We start from the raw sequence: 18325 nt of genomic DNA on the forward strand, positions 1-18325 counted from the left end.
CGGCCCCACAGGTTTGATTCGTCGAAAACAATTGACGCTGACCTGCAGCATATGCAGCACGGCTGGCCGGTGAGGAAGGCGGCGTTCAAGGCAGCCTGGGGCGAAGTGTTGTTGGTGGACCGAAGGCAGCAGCAAGCAGGGCGCAGCTTAGGTTGAAAGACTAATGCTCGCGTTGGTCGGCTAGGACGGACGGGCTTGGTTGAGGAAGGGCTATGTTTGGGTCAGCCCAGCAGGCTGTGAGGCGGACTTCCCGCTGCCAAGGGCGGGATCACGGCATCCCGGGTCTCGAGAGACCCCGATCGCGTATCAAAGGCGCATGCATGTCTGCCTTGGGCTTTCGCAGGTGACCCTCCGGGCCGTGGGAGCGAGCGAAGGATGTGGCTGTACGGCGGCCACTACGCTAGAAGCGGCTAGCCGTTCTTTCCGAATGACGTTAGCTGCCCATGGGCGAATGAAGCGCAAGGTGATGCTTGAGAGAACAAAGAATCATCGCTCCGTACGAGAAATGCTAAGAGCCGAGAACGGGTGGGTGGTTCGTTGGACCCCACGCGGAACCACTATAGAGTGGGAACCGTGCATATAAATCTGTGCGATCCCCACCTTTGGTGCAACGTTTCTGCCGGCAACAGTCTTCTCTTCAACTACACGCCAGAACCATCATCAAAATGCCTTGGTATCATGTGGCCGATCCCAATTCGTACCTCGTAAGTGGCTGCCGAGCTCCACGCCTCGGGCCTGCTCGCTAACAGACTGCTTCCAGGTCGTCACCGGCGTCGGTATCAATGGGGTTAAGATCGCGAAGAAGGCCTTCGTCTACCCCTTTCAGAAGTATATCACCATCTCGGTCACGCCGTTCGACTTCTCCATGAGCTTGACGGCCATGACGATCGAGAAGCTCAAGTTCTCGCTCCCGGCCGTCTTCACCATCGGCCCCGAGGACACGATTGAATCGATGACCAAGTACGCCGTGCTCCTCAGCGGCGAGTCGGACAGCGTGGCCGAGACCAAGGGCGGCGTGCGCAGCGTCGAGGCCGGCCGCAGCCACGTGCAAAACATCGTCAAGGGCGTCATCGAGGGCGAGACGCGCTCCATCGTGTCGACCATGACCATGGAGGAGCTGTTCTCGGCGCGCAAGGTCTTCAAGCAGAAGGTCATTGAAAACGTGCAGAGCGAGCTGGACCAGTTCGGCCTCAGAATCTACAATGCAAACGTCAAGGAGCTGCAAGACACGCCCGGCAGCGAGTACTTCGCCTACCTGAGCCGCAAGGCGCACGAGGGCGCCCTCAACCAGGCCAAGGTCGACGTGGCCGACGCGCGCATGCGCGGTGAAGTCGGCGAGGCGGAGAAGCAGGGCAAGACGAAGCAGGAGATTGCCAAGATCCACGCCGCAACGGCGGTGCTGGAGACGGAGCGCAAGGGCGAAAAGGCCTCGGCCGACGCCAAGTTGACGGCAAAGGAGATTGAGATCGAGCAGAGCCTTAATTTGGCCCGTATCGACGCCACCCGCGCCGCAGAGAGCCGCGACACGGAGCTACAGCGTGACCTCGAGCGGAAGCGCGCCGAGATGGAGCTGGAGCGCCTGCGCGCGACCACCGTCACCAAGGCCAAGATCGAGCGCGAGTCGGCCCAGCAGCGCGCTGACGCCGAGCTGTACTCGCAGGAGAAGGCCGCCGACGGTGCGCAGTACCAGCAGCGCGCCGACGCCGAGGCCCACTACTACAAGATCACCAAGGAGGCCGAAGCCGCGAACCTGCAGCGCCAGCGGGAGGCCGACGCCAACTACTACGCGCGGACCAAGGAGGCCGAGGCGAGCTTCTTCGCACGCAAGCGTGAGGCCGACGGTCTGAAGGAGATGGCCTCGGCGTACGGCGAGCTCGCCAACGCGCTGGGCGGTCCACAAAACTTGCTGCAATATTTGATGCTCCAAAGGGGGACTTATGAGGCTCTGGCGCGCGAGAATGCCCGCGCTATCAACGGGCTACAGCCCAAGATCAACGTCTGGAACACCGGCGCCCAGGGCGACGCGGCCGCCGACCCCACGGCGCCCATCAGGAATCTGTTCCAGAGCCTACCCCCGCTGCTCAGCACCATCAACGACCAGACGGGCATTTCGCCACCCAGCTGGTTGGCATCCATGGGCGACCAGCAGCAACAGGCACAACCCCAGCAACAGCAGCAGCAACAGCAGCAGCAGCAGCAGGATGCGTTGGTGAAGCAAAAGCAGGTGACCAACGGTCGTTGAAGCGCCCCACTCATACGTTGCGCCATGCAATTAGTTTTTGCTTTATTTCCGTTGCTCGATTCCCCCTCAGTATCATACCCAGCAGGTGTTTGGTTTTCGAGTTGATAACCTAGTTTCTTTCACATGTTCTCGCGATTTGTCACGTACTATTGTAAATGTATGGACGAACTTGACTGAATGTGCGTCTTTTACTAGTAAACGAGTCTTAATAGTAACGTGCGAAGTGATAATTTAACGTTTAGACAAACAAAGAAATGACTATAACTACTATCAACTGCTACTATTGCACATGTAATGGAAACGGGCATTTGTCTTGTAAGGTGAAACCCAAACTCGACTTATGCATCGAACCCCTCTCCAAAATACAAAACGTTTCACCCTCTACAAAACTTCAACGACAATAAATCCAGAGTTTGCTTATATTAGTACAAGCTTCTAGATATTAATAAAGACAAAAACAAGAAATATTGACAAGAAGCTTGGCCTGTACCTGGATTGCGTCTCAGCGAATGGTGGTTGAGACAATAAGAGTTGGGTTTGGTTTCTTATTTAAACGCTTCTTTGCAAGACTTTGGTTCTGTTGCCACGTGTCTTGTCTGAGATTCGTTGAAGTTCATGCTAAATGCATTTTTGAAGGTTCATCTGACGTTCACTGAAGCTGTTCTCGCGAGTCCGGATTAGGAAAAGACCATCTCCATTCTGAGACAAGGCGATAGTTATTAAGCATATCCAACAACCTTGCGTTTGGGGCGAAACTGCCGTGCCTAGATTTAGAATTGCATTGGCTTTCCCGAACCGTTGGGTAAGGCAACCATCCGGGCCCAAAACCAAAAGTCGTCGAGGGTCTACATGTATCTGGAGGCCGGAGCCAAGTACGAGACCGAGCGTTAATTTCTGCGGCTCGACGGCGCAGGTGCCGACGGGCTGTAGATAGGTACACACCGTGCGTATGTGAGCGGTCGATGCGTCGTACGTGCTGGCAGCGCACATACAGTTGCTAAATGAGATGGCGTGGGGGACTGGAGAGAAAAAGGCGAGTCAAGATAGCCGACTTGAGGCGAGCGGTAATGTCAATCCGTTGAAGCCTATTTCACGCCAAGTTCGCCCGCCAAGCCTCTATCTTTTCGATAGGTCCATCGGTATTGCCCAGTGCCCTTCCGGAGCCCGTCGGCTATCTCGTAAAATGGACGTGGCCGGGCTCCATGTCAATACACGCTCATTTTGCATGATTTTGCAGTTTCGAGCCTGGCATCCTCAGTCTCCGATCCCATGCGGCGTAGCCACCCCCTCTCAGTGGTACGAGAGTGGCCATAGAAGGTGCAGGAGGGAAACGAAGGTCGCTGGCAGGCTCGACTGCCGGCGTGCGCAGATCACAATACGGTTTACCAACGAGCCAATCTGCAAATCCGGAATCTTCTAATGGCGCAAAAGCAAGACAAGCCTGACGCAAACCCACGTTGTCGTAGATCTTGGATCAACAGCCGGTCGGCTAATGCAATATTGTGCTCTGTGTATTGGGACTTTCTTTTTTTTCGGGTCACGATACCTGCCCGATCAGCGTGATGGATGGAACGACCGACATCGGGAGTGGTCCAGGAAAGCTTTCTCTCGAGCATTGCCCGTCAGGCCGTCTGCCCGACAGGCCGGCGCCGTGTGGTGTTCCCTGCGAGACGTCAGGGCGATCATTTGAATCATCAAACGAGCGAGGGCTGAGGAGCACGCTATGAAGCACCCGTGGGTAATCGTCGGGAGGCTTTGACGCTGCGTCGGCATTAGACGAGTGTCCCTTGGTCGAAATTCGCCGTTGCGGCGGTGCCAAACCAGCGACCGTAAGCAGGACGTGAAACAGGCTCGCACCGAGCTCGTTGCGGACAGTGGGTGCAGCAGTGGCCATGCGCCGCCGTATGAAACAAGATTGCTCGCGACGAGGGAGGGCGAGGCAGAGTAAGCAGAGGCCAGAAGGAGGAAGATGTGCAAGCGAGGTGTGATGAGGAGTCGAGAACGACTCATCACGGAGGAGCCGCGTGCGTTGCGGACGTTAGGGCGGGCAGATCGCGGCTTGACGGCTTGTGGAGCCTGAGCCTTGCTTTTGCTGTCAGGGAGTCGTTGTTGCAGGGGTGCTAACTAATCAAACGAGCGTGAACGGGGCCCTTGCGGCGCGTATCGTGAATCTGGCTGCGCCCCGTTGCGTGTGTGATGCAATCGGGCGTCAGCCCAGCGGGTGTTTAAAAGGAGGTGCGTGAGCTCGGGCAGTATTGGCGACAGGGGGGTGCGGGTCCCCAGGCAGAAGGATTCGGGAGCACATCTCGCATCGACGCGCCGTTCTGTCATGGGGCCTGGATTCTCGAAGACCCGGGCCGGCGTCAACAGCGAACTTGCGCGAAATTTGGGACAGGCCCTTCCGGTCGTGGATCGCCCATCAAAGGTGGGCGGCGAGTGGGGCGGGCAGGCAATCGCGCGGAGTGTCGTCGAGGTTGCTGCATCACTGTGGAGTTGTAGACATTCGGTTCGCACGACGTTGCCAATGACTTTTTGCCTGAAAGATTTGCTTTTTCTTTCTTTGCTGTGCAACATACACTACTATTCGTGGATTTGGCGACGTTCCTTGCCAGAATATTCCCATGCAGGCAAACCTGAAGCTGTCCATCATCATGCCCTTTAGACCATCTGCATGATCAGCTGTACACGCCTCTTCCTCCCGTTCCGACCGTTTGACTCCTGCTCGTCCGCCCAATCCGTAGTCCCCGCCCCTGAAACTGCTCCGATCCCTGTTCAAACCAATCCCAATAATTTCAATATCGACAAAGAAGCAAAACAAGCGTCCAGCTGTGCAGTATGCCCGAAAACCTCAAACCAGAATAGACCAGATAGAACTCCGTAGACCGCCCATGGTGATGAGACGAAAAAGAAAAAGGAAATTTTGCGCCCCGCGAGGGCTTCCCTTTTATATACCACGCGCCGGCAGCCGTTGAAACAACAAAAAAAGAAAAGAGGGCCTCGTGAGGCTCTGTAATCCGCTTCCTGCGGGAAAAGAGATGCTTTTCAGCCCACCGTCCGGATCCGTATGCGCCAGGTATCGAAATGACAAAACAAAAAGGAAATGGCAAGGAAGGTGATGTCGAGTGCGGCTTGTGTGAAGGAGGGTGTGAGCGCGGCAACCGCCGGAGAAGAAAGTCGTATCGGTTCGTGAAATTCATGAGAAGCAGGCTAGGCCGGCCTGAGTTGGGACGAGTTCCCGGGTCGTCTTCAGATAGCCTGGCCGATCTGGTTGGCCTCCTCGTAGGCCATGCGCTGACGCTTCATCTCTTCGGCGTTGAAGGGCTCCGAGATGCTGGTTTGCCGGGAGTCGGTCAAAGTGGCGCCGCTCATGTTCCGGTACTTGAACTCGTGCGCAATGGCGCCCAGAGACCTCATCTTGCGGAGAGTCTTGGACTTCTCGCTTTCAGGCTTCTCGGCCTTCTCCTTCTCATGGGTGGAGAGATCTCCGTGCGTCTTCTTGCGGGACAAACGGTGCAAGACCCTGTTGATCCTGACCCGGGTGGGCGTCCTGGTTTCCGAAAACTCGAAAGAGCTGAGCTGCTGCTTGTAGAAGCTGCCGTTCGAGCTGTCGCTGCCGCTGGTGGACGGCCGCTTGGTCGTCGCAGAGCCGAAGCTGACACCCGAGTCGACCTGCTTGCGTCCCTTGCGCGGAGGCAAGTGCTCCACCGAAGGGGACGAAGGGAGCTCGGGCAGCGGGGTCCGAGGAGGTGCGTAGGTGTCAAGGTCGACCCTGGTCTGGATGCTCTCCGCGAGCTCGATAACTTCATCCGCCTTTTGCATGTACTTGTTCATCATGTGCGCCGTGCAGGGCCAGCCGTTGGCCTGACCCTCCTTTGCCTGCTCCACGATGAGGCGGTCGATGTCCGCCATGCCCCTGCCGGGAATCGAGTTGATGGTCTTGAAGAAGTCCTTCCGCTGAGACTGCACGATCTCGTTGGAGATGCCGTCGGGAACGGAAGAGGGGATAGGGGGCCAGAGAGTGTTGAGCATAGCCATGCAGTTGTGCTTGTCAAATGGCTGGTTCTTGATCTCGTGAACGAGGATCTAAGGCGGTCAGGTTATCTGCGTTGCTCGATGACGGACGGTGTTATACATACCCACTGGCGAAGATGCACGTACAGCCAGGCGTACAGCTCGCCCAGGTACTTCTCCTTACGGTTGAGAATGTTGAACAGCCTGATGATCGCCTCGTCCCGGGATACCTTCTCTTCAATCGACTCCCAAGTCTCGATGTCCACCCTCTGCCACATGTCCTGGACCATCTTTTGCCTGCGCATCTCAATGTCCTTGAGGTAGTCGAGGGCGGTGAGTGCTTGCGGGAAGTTGACACGGCCGAGTTCCTCGTGGCAGAAGGTCTCCTTGACGAACTTGCGGACGAAAACATAGGGCAGAGAGGTCCTCTGCAGAGGCAGCTGCGACATTTCGGTTTGCAGGATGCTGGTGAATTCAGGGACGCTCTCGAGGCCCTTGGCGTTGGAGGGGAGCGGGTGTTGTCCTCGCGAGGCGCAGTTGAGGATGTACATGGTGCGGAGCGGGAGATCCTTTCCTTCGGTTTGCGAGTAGAGCTGGGCCATCAGGTTGTCCTCGTGCTTGCGTTCCGAGGCCATGGAGAGTTCGGAGGCGCTGCGGCCGTGGGCCTGGCCTGCCATGACGGCGCCGACGGGGGATTTGGAAGAGTTTCTTTGGGAAGCCATGTTGTTCCTTTTGGGGGGGTGGGGTTGCGGGTGAGAGAGGTTCAGAACATCCGCGGCAAGAGAGGGCTTTTGACGTGGGTAGTGACGTGGGTAAACAAGCGAAGGTTCGAGCTCGCTCAGGGAGCTGGAAGCGCAGCCATGGTCAGCAAAGGTCTGTGTCGTGGGCTAGCGGCCGCAGGGAGCAGGGCCGGAGCAGGGCAGTGATATAGCCGCACGTGGTGCGGTCGCGGGGGCTTCGTGGCACGTCAATGCGCGCGGCAGAGGGCGGGTTCTGCACCGTGGTGGGGCTGGGAGGGAGAGTATTTACCTGCAGCGGGCGGGATGATGCTGGTCGTGGAGGCGAGAGGTGTTGGCGAAGGCGGCGCGGGGCGGCGTGGTAATGAGCGGCGGGCTGATGGCGAGAGTCGCATCAATGCGGAGGCAAAAGCGAAGGAAGGCGACAGCGTCGGGGGCGCAGGCGACTTTTTGAGCACGACGAGGAGAGACTGTGCCACGGCCGTTAAGAGTCGAGAGCCTCGATGCCGCGACGCTGCACCCTGCGCGCGCCCGCTTTTGCACCTGCAGGTTGCAGGCATGCCGCGCCGCCGCCAACGCCTGCCCCGTTTTTGCCCAAGGATCAAGGGATCAGCAATTCCGACTGAGAGGAACCGGGGCTAACTCGCCTGCTCGTCTGTCGGGGAGCATGGCTAGCACATCCGTGCTCGGCCTGCTGCAGCCAGCCCGCCGCGCCCGACCCCTGCCCGGAGGCTTCAGAAACCAGTAAAACCCCGGCGCACACATCGGGCCCACGATCCCAGGCCAACGGTGCGGCGTGCTGCGCTCCGGTGCGGTGCTCGACTCGGCCGCAGAGCGCTCGAGTCGCGCGCAGCGTGGCTGCGAGGGCCACCGGGCCACCGCGCCCGCAGCGTCACGAGCGGTGCCATGCAGCGTGGCGCCCGCGGCGGTGCTGCACCACACTGCCGACGACGCGCATTTTCGCCGGAGCTTAAAGCGACGCGCGCCGCGCCCGCCCTGCTGTGCCCGCGTCGCAAGCGCCTTGTGGTTCGAGTACGAGCGACTTCCCGACGGCTGCTGCTACGGCGGCGAAGCTCCGTGCGCGCGCTGGCTGCGCCGTTGTCCGTCCGCCGTCACGTCTCCACATGCGATGATTTTATGCCGACCTGTGTTTATTGCACGCGTGAGGCCAATCACGGCCGAGTCAGGCAAACCTTACACCAGTCAGCGCCCCTGCGGCGGCCCAGAGCGACGAGCGCTAGAGTCGATCGGGTCGGCGTGCGGCGGGTAGGCCACGCTGCACAGATTCTATTATTTGCTTTCACGGGCCTCGCAGTTCATTACGTGTACCTGCGCCGCACTCATCAGAGAGGCTACCAGAGAGCCTCACTCGTATCGCACCCCCAGCCGCGGAATGAAAGGGCCGCGCCTGGCCCTCTGCGCCGCGAGTCGTCGCTGGGCTCACAGCCAGCAGCAAGGCTGGCAGGCTAAAATACCGCGTTTGATCCGTGATGGTCGCCCTCACGACTCGCGCCTGGAGGAAAGTTTCACGTTTCACCATGGCCGTTGATCCGCTCGCTCCAACGCCTGGCTCAGGGGAACCACCTGCACCTCTCCAGACCACGAGACCGCGAGCCCAGCGTCGCGGATCGATATATGGGCCTTGGTGCGACGGGCATGCGCCGGTTCACTATTTTTGCCCGACGTCCACCGCGCCGGCCCAAGTCTGGCGACCACTTTCCGGCAGTCCGGATACACCTGGCCAGCTCAACCCGATCATTGGTATCCAGCATTCCCGCACCACTCCATCCAGGAGGGGGAACTGCACAGTGCGTCCAGGGCTGCCAATGGCAAGGAACGTGCCTTCGTTCCCTCCAGTCGCCTTCCCGAACAGGCATGTTCGGAGCTTGTCCGACCTGCGCTAGCTGCACGTCTGCACCGTCTATGCGCATTACTCCGGGCACCACCATGGGCGTCGACGCCCTATCGTGTCTGGCACCGCACGCAGGGTAGGACGAGCGCTCGATATCGATGCCGTATGTATGTAGCTCGTCGGCGGAATGACACAGCGAGCCCTTGCCGTTTTCTTTTGGCGCCCCGCGCGAATCAGCGGCCACCGAAACGACCGCCTGTCAAGACACAGCCTCGCAACTGATGGACGCCCTGTGTAACGGTAAGCTTAAAACGGTGACGCCACGACGGGAATGCCGTTCAGGGGATTGCACGCTTGGCACCTGACATCGCCTCCAGCATTGCGAGCACGAGACACAAGCTGAAGGCCTCGGACGACCTGACAAGACTCCCCGGTGTTCTGAGCGCCATCAGCTCCCCCAGCTGATTGAAAAGAATGCCAAGCTCAGGCCGTTCCCGCCGATAGCGGGCTAGGATATGCGGCTCGCCGTTTGAGTCACTCTGCGTACCCCACTACGAAAATTGCATCACCCGCTGAAGACCGACTCACAAGCTTGCGTGTACCCAGCGATCCTGCAGCATTCCGCAGCTACCGACGCCGCGGTTGAACACATCTCGGGTGACAAGGTCAGTGCGCTTTCCGGATGGAGTTGGGGGTGCTCGTCCAGAAGGGCTGCGTATTAGCAATCCGAGGCCGGCCGTCGAATGAAAAGCACCCGCAGTAGTAATGCGTCCCGTAGCACGGCCACCATGGAGTACTGCACCCTCGACGTCTTCACCCGCCACCGATTCGCCGGCAACCCGCTCGCTGTGGTCAAGGTCCCCGCCACCGTCGCACTGACGCAGGGGCAGAAGCAGCTCGTCGCCCGAGAATTCAATTTTTCCGAGACCGTCTTTCTCCACGAGCGCCGGGGCGGCGAGAACACATGGAAGATTGACATCTTCATCACGACGGCGGAGATACCCTTTGCGGGGCACCCTACCATTGGGACGGCGTGCCTCGTCCTCTCCCAGCTGCCTGGTCAGGCCGACGCCGCGGGAATTATCGAAGGCAAATTCCTCACCAAGGCCGGTGAAATCCGGCTCAAGTACTCCACGGCTGAGGCACTCGCCTCGGCGGAGATCCCTCACGACGTGCGCATCCACGGCCAGAGATTATCGCGGTCTCTTTTGCTCGAGATGCAGCCCTCGATGGCGATCCTCTCCTCGCCGACGATGCCAAGGGTGCCGGAGCAGATGCCCGTGGTGTCGATTGTCAGGGGAATGACATTCGCGCTCGTCGAGGTCGACAGCCTGGCGACACTCGGCGCGGCGGCCACGGGCACGTTCACGGTCGACGTGGCGCTGGACGAAGGCTGGGACCAGTCGTTCGTAGCGCTGTACTTCTACTTTCGATTGCCAGACTCGGCAGACGGTACCAGGAACCTTCGAACAAGGATGATCGAAGGAGGGCTGGAGGACCCGGCGACTGGCTCCGCTGCTAGCGCGCTGGCCTGCTTCCTGTCGCTCGCGGAAGGCGTGGCCGGGCAGACGCACCGCTACGCCGTCACGCAGGGGGTAGAGATGGGCCGGAAGAGCGAGATAGGCGTGCAAGTCGGGCTGGCCAAGACGGAAGGCGAGATTGAATCAGTGCAGCTCAGCGGCGCAGCGGTCGAGGTCATGGAAGGCAGGCTTGCGACGTGACGGAGCGCACCATTGGCGGGCTTTGGCGAGGGCGATGACGGAGAAAGAGGGCATAGCGAGGTGATGAGTGAAAGCCGTGCCGCAATCTCAATCACACGTGCCTTATCCCCCACGCTCCTCGCGGGCTCAATTGCGAGGCGCCCAATGCTGGCGGAAGCTTCTGCGCTTGGGAGCAGCAGCGTCAGTGCGTTGCGTGATATTTGCCTCTCCCCCGCACATCACTGCTGGTCAGGGGCGCACTTACCGAGCACCGGTGTCTCCAAAGCCGTGGGTGCCGGCCCTGTCGATATTGATTTTTTCGCTGTGGAGCGGCGAATTATTATTTGCACGGCGAGTCCCACACTACTCCGAGCACGCCGAAGGAAAAAGAGCGCCCAACCCCCCGCCCGGTGGAGGTACAGTGGGCGGCCGGTCAGCGGCACCAAAAACGAAGGCAGGCGACCTTGCGGCACGGCGGCTTGTACCCGGGACAGCTCGGCACGCCCGAGGATGCGCAGGCTGAGCTGCTCCGACACAGGATCGCCATCGGATGGCAGCTTGCCGGCGCAGGCAAAATGGAAGTGCAACGGGTTGGCGCTGATGAAATGGTAGGGGTCTCGACGGCGGCGCGGTTCAGGCTAGTCAGGCACCAGGCACCAGGCACGAGCAAAAAGCCGGCAGCGCGGAGCAGGCCTCAGCTTTCCGCCATGGCGAGCGGAGCACGACTCGAGGCTCGCTTAAGTCAGCGCCGCCTTCTCGACCGGCAGCCTCATACGCCGCCAAGTGCCAACCCGCTCGGCAAGACGAGCCCGCTAAGCACTGTCAAGACTTCCACCAAGCCATCCGACACCGACGCGGGCGCACCAGGGCGAGCGCCTCATGCGTCGCCAGGCCAGGAAGGTCGCCGGCCCTGCTGCACGCTGCCCGTCATCATCGAGGAGGATAATTAAAGGTCCATCCAGCTTCAGACGCGTGCGGGACGATCAAGCTTTTGCAGCCGCTGCCGTTGGGCGGGGCGTGAGGAGCGGAGAGGGCTGACTAAGGACGCCCAAACCTTAATGGTCTCAGATCGGCCTCCACCACCATCGCATCTCACACAGTATCCGTCTCCGTCAATGCCTTGCCGCCAGCGGAAATTCCAATTCTGCGCCGCCAGCCGCCAGAGGCTCGCTGAGCCGCTGCCGGCCCTCTGCCGTGCCCCGTGAGACAGCTTCGCCCTCATGACCGGTTTCATGCCACATCGACGCCTCTGCGCCGGCATTCTGCGATGCATGAAGACGCCCTCAGGCAGGGCCGCCATCTCAGGCTGCCAAGGGCTCTTAAGGACCGCGTCCGCTTGATCAGTCCCTCGGTTCCTACCCATCGTCCCATCCACTCCGCAATTCTGACTTTAAAGAGTTGCTCATTGGAGGCATCCGCTCCTTTTCTTCGCTTTATCCTCAGACTACGTTGAGCGTGTCTGCACTATTCACTTCACCATTTTGCGTCTTTCCCGCTAGCCGGAGTACGCTCTTTTTCTAATTTCTATTCAACTCCTACTCGCTACGCCTCCATACGAGCAGCCATGCGTTTCTCCGAGCTCGCCCTCATCATTGCCTTCCTAGGCTTCACAAACGTCCGCCTCGTCCACGCCCAGGGCGGTTTCGGCGGCGGTGGTTTCGGCGGTGGCGGCTTTGGTGGTGGTTTCGGTGGTAATGGATTCGGAGGTAACAACAATAACAACAACAACAACGGCGGCAACAACGGCGGGAACAACAACAACAATAATAACAACAACAACAACAACAACAACAACAACGGAGGCAACAATGGAGGCAACAACAACGCCCTTGCTCTGGACCAGAACAACGTTCAAGATGCCTCTCAGTCCACCGGCCAGGATGGCAACGCCGAAGCGGGTCAAGCCGACTCCGCCACGTAAGATATCCTTTCATCTTCGTAGGACTGCATCTAACAAAGCCACAGGGATGACGCCAACTTCATCAACTTCTGTTCCGGCGAGACTCTAACCAACGGCCAACAGGTCCAAAGTGGCTCTTGTAACGGCATCGTCATGGGCAAGATCCCCGCGCAGAACCAGATGGTTTCCTCCATAATCGTCTCCCCCCAGCCGAACGAGGACATTGAGGAAAACCAGGACTTCGACATTCAGGTGCAGACGGCTAACCTTGCTGCCGGCTCTTTCACGAACCCGGACAATACCTACTACGCAGCCCCCCAGGATCTCGACGGCAGCGGCATTGTTATCGGCCACACCCACGTCACCGTCCAGGATATGGGCGGCAGCATGACGCCGACCCAGGCACTCGACGCCTCGCAGTTTGCCTTCTTCAAGGGTATCAACGACGACGGTAACGGCCAAGGTCTGCTCTCTGCTACTGTTACCGGCGGTCTGCCCGCTGGTGTCTACCGTGTTTGCACCATGAGCTCCGCGTCCAACCACCAGCCCGTCCTCATGCCCGTCGCTCAGCGCGGCGCCCAGGATGACTGCACCAAGTTCACCGTTGGCCAGGTAAGTAGAAGTGAAACCGAAGAGTTCGTCACTGGATGACTAACGTTATTACAGGGCAACAACGGCGGCAACAACAATAACAACAACGGCGGCAACAACAACAACAACGGTGGCAACAACAATAACAACAACAACAACAACGGCGGCGGCAACAACGGCGGCAACAACGGTGGCAACAACGGTGGCAACAACGGTGGCTTCGGTGGCTTTGGCGGCGGCGGCTTCGGGTCTGGCAAGGGGGTCTCTGGCGGCGGATTTGGCGGATTCGGTGGATTCGGCCGCCGCACCAAGAAGTTCTCCGAGCGTGCATTCATCGCTTAGATGGGCGGCGTAATGGAAGAAAGGTTTGGCTTGATCCGATGGAGTCGGGAAAGCGTTACCGCACGTACACCATGCGCGGAGGAGGTTTGGAGCGGGACTTGAGAGACTTAGATGTTGGGCACAGCGAGCCGGTTACCGCTGATATTCCCCCATCGACTCTCTTGGTACGTTTATGACAATTTAACTCGCAGCTGTTGGGCTTATTTTCACGACTTTCTTTTTGAGGAGAAGGAATTGATTGTTTTTGTTTGTATGATACACACATAACCCCCCAAGGTCTGGTGGTTTCTGGTTTAGAGAAAATGCAGCGAGGTCCGCACCCTTGAGCGATGAATCGTTTTCTGTTCTACATTGGCCGTCACTTTCCCTGTTGGCAGCGAAGAGGCCGATGGGTCACTTCACGAAGAGCGACAAAATACGAAGGTGAGCCACGCCTACCCTTCTCGAATAGCAAGTGCGCTCGATAGTGCTGAGAACCTTGCAATACAGCTTCTAAAGAAAGAAAATGATCAAAAGTGGGGTTCTAGCGGTCTTTCCTCCTCCCATAGAGTCCTTCGCTTAACGAATATCCATGCTCAGCCACGCCGTAGCTCGGATTCTCCTCCATCCGGCGTTGCATGGATGCATGATATGAGACCCCAACGGTGAGAGGCATTGTGGAGCACGAAGTGGAGCAGAACCGTCATGTGTATATACATATCGGGCAAGGCTGCGATAAAATAAGGCGCCAAGCTTCTGGGGCTGAAACCGTTGATGGACATGGGTTTGTCTGAGATTTTGACCTGAACCCCAGATCGGAGCCGAGAGATTGCAGTAGGCGAGCGTCGCGTGCGGTTTATAGCTCGAATAATATCTAGAGAGCGCGATTTACTAGTGGTGTCTGATCCTTAGGTTTATCCGGAGGTTGGTGTGAACCAGTCGAGAGGAGCCGGGGATTAAGACCCCTGTTCTTATCCCAACATACTGACCTCGTTCATGTATCATCTAGAATAGATGGTTAGTCGAAGGACATCGGTATGCCCACATCATTCAGAACCATTGCCGCTAGAAGCAAGAGAGAACGCAAGTTCTTGTCAACTGTAGTGGACTGCCAGAAAAGCTGCTCAGTAAGCCGGAATGGACCCAACCTGGGTGGCCAAGCCTAGCGCCGTAGACCCACAAACACCACCTTCCCCCGCTACATATGTGACAAGTTTCAGCTTCCTTCACCCATCATCATCGATTTCCTCGTATCTTTCACTCAAAAAGCCAATCGAGTGGCAAAAGAAACTCGGAAGTGAAACCGATTCGCCGAGATATGATAAATCCGACAGCATGAATATACACTTGCTAAAGATGTATAAGCCCCAACTCATTTGATGTACCGCATTCCTGTCGATCTCTTGTCGCAGTTGCAAAATAACAAATCATCAAGCCAACGCTTTCTTCGGGCGCCTTAACGCCCGTGTAGGGCCGGGCTCCAGCCCTCCCATCCCTTTTCTTCCTCCGCTTGGTATGAATACCATGCGACACTGTTGGCACGTGGACAGTGTGATGCCATTACCCCTATCAATCACCACCCACTGCGGGTATCATACCGGTTGCCACAACGGTCACAGCTCTCGTCCAGCCATGCCACGTGCCAAACCACACGCTCCTTCATCCTTGCTTTCCCTCCGCATTTTCAGGGCTCCACAATCATGCGGCCTCGGGCCTCCTCATGGTGCCCCCGTTTTCTCTTTCGTCGTGTTCAATTGGCTTCCATCAGTGAGCTGCCGTAGCCTAAGCGCTAACTCTGACTTGAGAGTTCCTCGAGCTAGGGTTGCGTACCGCGCCAGGGCGAGCCAGCGTGTACTTGGCAAAGGCCCTAGCGAGCGCCTTCTTGCAAGACACCTTCTGCGAACCGACAAACGAATCGACGGCCACGGCAATGGCCCGGTCGATGTCGCCAGAGTTGCAGTACTCCGAGAGGCGCATTTTCGCAAACGCCTCGCTGATACGCATGATAGCTTCGAGATGACGGACCTGTCGCAAACGGTATTCAGTATTCATTCAACGTGTACGACCTGACGAAGTCCAAAGGTAGAATTTGAGAAATTGCACTTACAGTGATGGGATATGCGCCCGTTGCAAGGGATTCACGACGCATATCAGCGAACAGCCTGGCGACCTTGTCCTGGTCTATTTGGTACAGCTTGGGAGACACCTTCTCGCGCGCATACAGGATGTACTTGCGAAGTAGATCCTGCGGAATCTCGCCCTCCTTCCCCTCTGCCGAGTCACCATCACCGTCGACTTCCATGGAGTTCGGGTTGGTGGCAGCGTTGACGGGGTGGGCACGGCCGTGGGAATTGACGACGAAGTTCGCCAAGCGCTCGTCCTCACTGGGGTCCACCGTGTCACGAACGACACAAAGGATGTCGAAACGCGACAGAATAGGCTCCGTCAGCTCGACGTTCTGCGAGAAGGGGATGGTGCTGTTATAGCGACCTCCGATAGGGTTCGCCGCCGCGATAATGGCACAACGGGCGTGCAGAGTGGTGACGATACCCGCCTTAGAGATGGAGATCGTCTGCTGCTCCATGGCTTCGTGGATCGAGGTCCTGTCCTGGTCGTTCATCTTGTCGAACTCGTCGATGAGACAGGTTCCCCTATCCGCAAGAACCATGGCACCACCCTCGAGGGTCCATTCGCTAGTCATAGGGTCGCGGCGGACGCTGGCCGTGAGACCGACGGCGCTGGCGCCCTGTCCCGTGGCAAAGACTGCCCGGTGAGCAGTCTTCTCGACGTACTTGAGGACCTGCGACTTGGCGGTACCAGGATCACCGAGCAGAAGCACGTTGATGTCGCCACGGATGGCATGCTTGCCCTGGGCAACCTTGCTGACACCTCCGAATAGCGAGAGGGCCACTGCCGTCTTGATGTCCGTGTGGCCGTAAATGCTGGGTGCGATCGAGCTGACAATCTTGTCGACAATCTTCGGGTCTTTGGAAAGGGCCCTGATCTCGCGTTCGTCCTCTTCGGTCAGGCGGAAGCCAGCAAGCTGGTCGTGCGACTTGGCAACGTAGTTGGCCTCGAGGATCGTGGCGAAGACGGGGAAACCGTTCTTGTTATTGAGCTGGGCATCGTAGTTATTGCGGTAGACGCCCGTAATCTCAACTTCTTCTCCAGGCTTTGCGGAGTCGATCAGATCCCAGAGCAGAATCACCTCGCGGTGACGGGGCAGTCTACCTGCCGGAACGGTACCGGGTGATTCTTGGAGAGTGAGCTTCTGGTAATTCCGGTAGACGGTCCTCTCCGCGTTGAGCGTGAAGGGGCCCTTTGACTGGCAATTTTGACAAAATGAGATTTTGACCTCGACGTGAGAGTCCTGAGGGAACGGTCCCAGGGTGACGCCACACTTTGTGCAGTCAAATTTGACGTATTTCAACTGAGGGAAAACGCCGCTACGGCGGGTGACGACTCCGCTGACACGGACGAGGCAATTCAAGTGGCTCTGGCGAAGTTGGCGGAGTGTGTATTGGACAGGCAAGTCCGTGATGCGCACGTGGATCTCGGAGTGGATACGCTCGTAATCAGGGTAGTGGAGCAGGGTGACGTCCATCGCGACTTGATCGAAGATTTTGAGCATCTCGGACGGCGCGTTGGCAAGGAAGTAGGCGAGTGTGGCTTTCGACTCTGCGAGGTGGTCGAAAGAGACCTCTAGCGACTCGGCGTTGACCTCACCGAGAGTGCGGATGCGGGTGCCGTAGACCGAGGTCCCGTTCTCGTCCGTGTACTCGGTCAGGAAAGACTTGAATTCACGTGCGATTGTCTTGTGCACCGCGGGCTGGGCAACCCAATCGGTCAAACTGGAAGCCTTCACATCTTGTAGCGCTTCGAGCGAGAGCTCCTCGTCCATGATGTTGGCGTCCAAGTCCATGTCATCCTGGTCCTCGTCGTAACGGTGCCTGCGGCGGCGCGGCTGCCGAGCGAGGGCGCCAATGTCGTCATCGTCGTCCTGTAGGTATGCCGCGGGCATCTGGCGCTGACGAGCCAGTTCTCTGTCACGGCGATTGAGGCGGGCTTCGAGTTGTCTCCTGGTGGCCATATCCATGGCTTCATAGTCGCCCTCGTCATCAATGTCTCGCTGATCGTAGACGTCATTCTCGCGCTCGTTGTAGTCTCTCTCGAAGTTGTCGGCAAACAGGTCGATGCCGGCTTCGTCCTCGGCCATCTCATCAGCGTCGTCAATGTCGCCGATGAGGTCTTCCTCATCCACATCGAGGGTGTCCTCGATGTCATCACGTGGGAGCACGGGTGGCGAGGAGGCAGGCGCTACGGTCGAGGTGAGTTGGTGTCACTTCTCTTTCGTCTAGGCCACACTTACGGCTAGAGGGTGGCAGCTGTCCCGCAGATGAGGGAATGTCGTCGTCAGGCTCGCGCGACCGCTTACGGCGGTTCGCTCTCGGGGTGCCGCGGTTTGCGGAGGACATGTTGGGGCGCAGTGGTGAGCTTTTACGGTGTCAGCGCGCTCGAGGAATCTTTGACGACGGCGCTTTGGCGGGCGCGTGGGAGGCCCGAGCGCTTCTGGCGGAGCGGGAGCGTTACCTCATGGGGTATGTGACGGAGAACGATTGCGATGCGTGGCTGCGCGACGGCAAAAATTGAAATTGGTGGGGACGGGGGAAGTTTGAGAGGGTGGTGTGGTGGTTTGTGGGTGGTGCGGGCGGTTATGTGAAGTAGAGGTGCGAGAAGCTGAGCGGGCGCGCGCAGGACGCGAGACGCGTCGGCCAACGAAAAAGGCGCGTCGAGGCTAGCCCCGGAATGGAACTGTGAGTGGACAGGGGTGGCACGGAGCAACATGCGCGTCGCATTGCCGCCGCTGCGCAGCCGCAGCTCGTCATCATTCATCTCTTCTCCATCTTTTGCGGTACAACAAGCCTCTGCCTGCCGCGTTTTCGCGCGCGTCTCCTCACAGCCGTCGCCGCG

At 58.4% G+C, this 18325-nt stretch overlaps 5 protein-coding genes across 5 annotated transcripts; 3 read left to right on the forward strand and 2 right to left on the reverse strand.

Annotated features, from left to right (window-relative positions):
- Window positions 1-665: 665 nt before the first annotated feature.
- On the forward strand, window positions 666-2242 carry LTHEOB_894 (Flotillin domain-containing protein; the record flags this gene model as incomplete). Its single annotated transcript, XM_035518472.1, has 2 exons — window positions 666-704; window positions 761-2242. The coding sequence occupies 2 exons, from the start codon at window positions 666-668 to the stop codon at window positions 2240-2242; spliced, it is 1521 nt and encodes a 506-aa protein (XP_035369653.1).
- Window positions 2243-5488: 3246 nt separating this feature from the next.
- On the reverse strand, window positions 5489-6975 carry LTHEOB_895 (uncharacterized protein; the record flags this gene model as incomplete). Its single annotated transcript, XM_035518483.1, has 2 exons — window positions 5489-6325; window positions 6379-6975. The coding sequence occupies 2 exons, from the start codon at window positions 6973-6975 to the stop codon at window positions 5489-5491; spliced, it is 1434 nt and encodes a 477-aa protein (XP_035369654.1).
- Window positions 6976-9630: 2655 nt separating this feature from the next.
- LTHEOB_896 (Phenazine biosynthesis PhzC/PhzF protein) lies at window positions 9631-10563 on the forward strand (the record flags this gene model as incomplete). The annotated part of the gene is made up of 1 exon (XM_035518494.1): window positions 9631-10563. The coding sequence occupies one exon, from the start codon at window positions 9631-9633 to the stop codon at window positions 10561-10563; it is 933 nt and encodes a 310-aa protein (XP_035369655.1).
- A 1543-nt stretch (window positions 10564-12106) lies between these two features.
- LTHEOB_897 (Ribosomal protein s17 protein) lies at window positions 12107-13375 on the forward strand (the record flags this gene model as incomplete). The annotated part of the gene is made up of 3 exons (XM_035518505.1): window positions 12107-12459; window positions 12508-13054; window positions 13109-13375. The coding sequence occupies 3 exons, from the start codon at window positions 12107-12109 to the stop codon at window positions 13373-13375; spliced, it is 1167 nt and encodes a 388-aa protein (XP_035369656.1).
- A 1761-nt stretch (window positions 13376-15136) lies between these two features.
- On the reverse strand, window positions 15137-17829 carry LTHEOB_898 (DNA replication licensing factor; the record flags this gene model as incomplete). The annotated part of the gene is made up of 4 exons (XM_035518516.1): window positions 15137-15379; window positions 15462-16754; window positions 16833-17671; window positions 17724-17829. 4 exons carry the CDS (start codon window positions 17827-17829, stop codon window positions 15137-15139), a joined length of 2481 nt encoding a protein of 826 aa, XP_035369657.1.
- Between the last annotated feature and the right edge of the window lie 496 nt (window positions 17830-18325).

The sequence above is a fragment of the Lasiodiplodia theobromae genome (assembly GCF_012971845.1).
Source record: "Lasiodiplodia theobromae strain AM2As chromosome Unknown scaffold_2, whole genome shotgun sequence".
Taxonomy (NCBI): domain Eukaryota; kingdom Fungi; phylum Ascomycota; class Dothideomycetes; order Botryosphaeriales; family Botryosphaeriaceae; genus Lasiodiplodia; species Lasiodiplodia theobromae.